The 4,216-nt window shown below is 50.5% G+C and overlaps 1 protein-coding gene across 1 annotated transcript; it reads right to left on the reverse strand.

Annotated features, from left to right (window-relative positions):
• Positions 1 to 494: 494 nt before the first annotated feature.
• arl4aa (ADP-ribosylation factor-like 4aa) lies at positions 495 to 3,520 on the reverse strand. The gene is made up of 2 exons (XM_015358243.2): positions 3,325 to 3,520; positions 495 to 2,496 (listed from the first exon to the last, which is right to left on the reverse strand). Exon 2 carries the CDS (start codon positions 2,392 to 2,394, stop codon positions 1,792 to 1,794), a length of 603 nt encoding a protein of 200 aa, XP_015213729.1. The 5' UTR covers positions 2,395 to 2,496; positions 3,325 to 3,520; the 3' UTR covers positions 495 to 1,791.
• Between the last annotated feature and the right edge of the window lie 696 nt (positions 3,521 to 4,216).

A 4,216-nucleotide genomic window follows, 5' to 3' on the forward strand; every position in this document is an offset into this window, starting at 1 on the left:
ACAACATGGCTGTTACTTGCTCCATACTCCCACAACCCTTTGTGTAAAGACGTGCATCCTGCTCTCAGATATAAATAAGATCCAAGTAGCGTCCCCTTGTATCCACTAATACAGGCTTCTTTGTTGATACTGACAGCATTACTTCGGTTGACAATGTCAACTGATATATGTCGGCATAAAGGTTCTCAGGTCAGATACGGCATTTTCATTTCTGAAAATCAGCTGAACTGGTTAACTGTAGAGTTAATGTATATGTATGCAACTCTGTAGCTACAGTTCTCATGTTCAAAGAATGAACTCTATGACCCTGATACAAACCAGTGTGAACTGCATACATTAAGTGTGTAGCATTCGTTACAATATTATTAGAACTAGACACTATGCAAGTATCTGGTAACGATCCACGAACACTGCCACATAAAACAGTACTTTCCCCAATCATTCTTCAATTTTGTTTTAATAAAGGCAAATAAAGACAAAAAAATACATGCAGATCTGTTGTGAACAGTTGTTTATTAAGATTTAACAACTTCTAATTTATATAAATATGAACATTACCAATTCAGTGACTGTAATGCCACTAGTGCAGGTGGTAAGAACATTACTAACTTATAAAAGCTCCTTATGAAGCCGCTTTGTATTTAAATATAAATGGTAAATTTACTCCATAAAAACTGTTCCAGGTTTTCAGAAAACAGACAGCTAAAGTGCATTTTCTTTGTAGAACACAGAAGCATATTTACAACAGACCTATTTGGAATCTGCAAATACAGATTGTAACCCAGTGATGGAACTAAATACACAGTAATAATTAATCTGCCAGGGAGGTGAGAATACACACACAGGACCGCGTGTTAAAAGTCTGAGCGAACACAGTTTATTACGGAGCAGTATTTCGCCTGGCACGTCTTTCGAGCTCATATTTAGTTTTCCTTCAGTAAAGCCCTCCCCCGTACACAATTTTTTTCCCCCCCCGAGAACAAAAACGAACATTCAAATTAAATTTTCCTACTATGAGCCAACTGCGACTGAATTTTTTCTTCTTTAAAAACTCTAAAACGGCAACATCTTTTAAAGCCCTTCATTTTCATTCCTAATTGTGCAACAAAGGAAAAGCAGATCCGCAAGGTCCGGTTACAGACTGGTGTATTTTAGTGCAATCTGAAGTCCTTGACTCACTGCCAGTCTGAGAGCTCTCAAGGTGTGGACTATGGCTGACAAGCAAGGTTCTTCTGTAATCACTACAGGCGCCCCTCACCGGTCCCGCACTGTGCTCGTGGAATTGGAGGATTACTCGGCACAAAGGCAGTATGCTACAGAGCAGCGGGCCGCTGGATCTCGAAATACAGGCTGGCCCATCCCCTTCATCGAACTATGGCCCCGGTCCTTCCAATGCATTGTCCCAGCATCTACTTGAGAAAAATACTGACTGTAATAAATACTAGGTTGTTCTCGGCTTTTACTGTAAACATCCGCGCCGAGACGTCTGAAAACCTCCCGAATAACTTTTCTTTAAAAAGCACAGTCGAACTCTTGTAGACCGCTCCCCTACCACGGCTGGCGCAGAAGGAACGACAGATAACCTCCGGTCCGAGTTGCTCACGTGCGCCTGACCCGAGTCCTGCTCTGAAAGCGCGGGAGAGCAAGCAAGCCTCTTCTTCATCTCGGCTCGAGCCACGCGCTCCGGGGCAGGAGCTGCTTCCGGGCCGGCGGCGGTCCGGGAGAAACAGCTGCCCCCTCCTCCTCCTCCTCACTCCTCTCAAACGCTCTTCTTCACCGCGACGGACGGGGTCATCTCTTCTTCCGCTGCTGCCTCAGCATCTTCCTCCGCTTGAGGATCATCTCGTAGAGCCTCTCCAGCCCCTCGCGCAGCCCCTCGCCGATGATGGCGCACGTGGGCTGCAGGTGCCAGGGGGTGGCGGAGCCCAGCTCGTGCAGCGCCAGCATCTTCTCGATCTCGGGGAGGGACAGCGAGTTCCGCAGGTCCTGCTTGTTGGCCACCACCAAGACGGGGACGCCCTGGTTCTCCGAGATCCGCGTGATCTTGTGCAGCTCCGTCTTGGCCTCCTCCATCCTCTCCGCGTCCACCGAGTCCACGACGAAGACGATGCCGTCCGTGCAGCGGGTGTACGACTTCCAGAGGGGCCGCAGCTTCTCCTGGCCCCCGACGTCCCAGAAGTGGAAAGTCACCGCCCGGGAGCCCCCCAGAGTCACCCGGATCCTCTCCGTGTTAAACCCCTTGGTGGGGACGGTGTTCACGAACTCGTTGAACTGCAGCCGGTAGAGAACGGTCGTCTTCCCCGCGCAGTCCAGACCGAGGATAACGATGTGGAGGGACTGGAAAGAGGGAAGACTCGACAAAAGAGGGTTCTGTTCCGATAATCCATTACCCATCTTAGAGAAGCAGCTGAAAGCTCCGGTCAGGAAAAAAATCCACAGATGCTCTGCTTAGTCCTTGGGCCGACGCAGTAAACAATCGACTTCCGATGGTTTTACCTGTTAAAACAGGGAGCATCGATTAAAAGTGAGGAAAAAAAAAGGGAGTTTGTGGAGGGAGGGTGACAGTTAAAGCGACAGCTTTGTCTTGTCCGTTTACTGCCTTCATGGACAGAAAACTCGCATTCGCTGCCGTGTCAACAATTTGGGTCAGAAAGAAAGCGGGGTCTTGCCTTGCACCAACCAGAACCCCACCCAGCACATGCGGACCGGGGGGGGCAGGAGAAGAAGTGAACAGCGAGGTCCAGCCGGGGCGCCCCGTCCAGCCTGGATTTGTTACGCTAATGTTACGCTTACACGTGTGACAACATCAAGGAGTGATGAGGCCAGGGACCCCCCCACTGGACTGGCCCACGGCTCAGACGCGCCCACCCGCCGCCACAGCAGTCCCGGGGCCGGAGTCGGCTGTGGGCAGGCGAGGGCGGGTGTCGCCGGGGTGCAACACCAGCGGCTAAACACACTTCGCTTCAAGGGACACGGCGGCGCCGCAGATCACAGGTTCAGCCCGGATCGCGTTGGCCCAGCGAAAGCAACCTTGCGAAACGTTTAAAAAAAATGGACTGACACACACATGCACCTAACAACGCGACGATTGAAATGTGTTATCCATTCGCCTCTGACTTGCACTGCGATGTACCAAGCATTCTTGGCTACAGACCCGCCCGTCCCGGCGAAAATAAATTACTCCATGGCCACAAACTAGAAACATTTGCAAACATCTCCCCCTGCGTCGATAGGGACCGACAGTCAAACTCAAGTTCACACACACACACGCACAAACACGAGCCACCTGAAAGCAATTCATACTGTAGTGCGTCGCCAACTTACCATTCCTGTACGTCAGCCAGGAGGAGATAATAACATCTCAGTGAGCGTCGCGTCAAAAGCAGAGAAGTTACCGAGCGTCCTGGCTCTCTCTCTCTCTCTCTCACACCGACGCTACCCTCCACCTACGTCCCGGACGGCTCTCCGCAGTGCACTGGCGAGGACGATCCAGGACCCCCGGTCATGTCCACACCGCAGGTCCCGCCCACGGAGGGGCCGCCTGGCCGCTGATTGGCCACCCGCTGGGGCAGCGCGCCCCTCTCCGGGGCTCCTGATTGGCGGAGGGCGGCGTCCGTCCGCTGCCCCCGCCCTCCTCGCACAACCACCTGTTGCTGTCACGCGCAGAAGTTACTGGCCAGCCCGGGCTCGCGGCGCTGCCGGCTCGGTTTTGCAGGCATGGGCATGGCTTATTTTAAGCACAGCAAAGATAGCAGGGCGCTACTAAATTAATACGCGGTACAGACAGACTGGGAACTTTGCTTTCTGGCACAGGAAAGGAAAACCGACCTGTGAAAACAAGCAATGGTGTCTCAAAGCAAATACTCCAGCACAACGCTGATATAAATGTACTGTACGTAGGTGACAGGTGTGATTGAATACGAGAAAACCCTATAGAAAAGACATTACTGCACCAGCGGTACTGAATATGTAAGCGAAAATGAGTTTTTAAAGTGCTCCGTTAATTGTGATATCAATGCGTTTCGTGCGTTGTTTTTTTTTAAAACAAATATATGCACAGTCCTCTAAGCGTTTGAAAGTTTTTTTTTCTTTTAAACATGACGGTCTGTGGAAACAGCCCAACATCAGATAGATTAGATTTAACACACAAAAAAAGTGGAAGATTAGTGCTGATTGTGGTCTGTGAAAGCGCCGTTAAACGTTAATGGATTACTAA

The sequence above is a fragment of the Lepisosteus oculatus genome, chromosome 10 (genome assembly GCF_040954835.1).
Source record: "Lepisosteus oculatus isolate fLepOcu1 chromosome 10, fLepOcu1.hap2, whole genome shotgun sequence".
NCBI classification, from domain to species: Eukaryota; Metazoa; Chordata; class Actinopteri; order Semionotiformes; family Lepisosteidae; genus Lepisosteus; species Lepisosteus oculatus.

What these genes read in the sequence shown, in the direction of transcription:
- arl4aa (XM_015358243.2), bottom strand. Translation starts at nt 2,394, where the DNA reads ATGGGTAATGGATTATCGGAACAGAACCCTCTTTTGTCGAGTCTTCCC.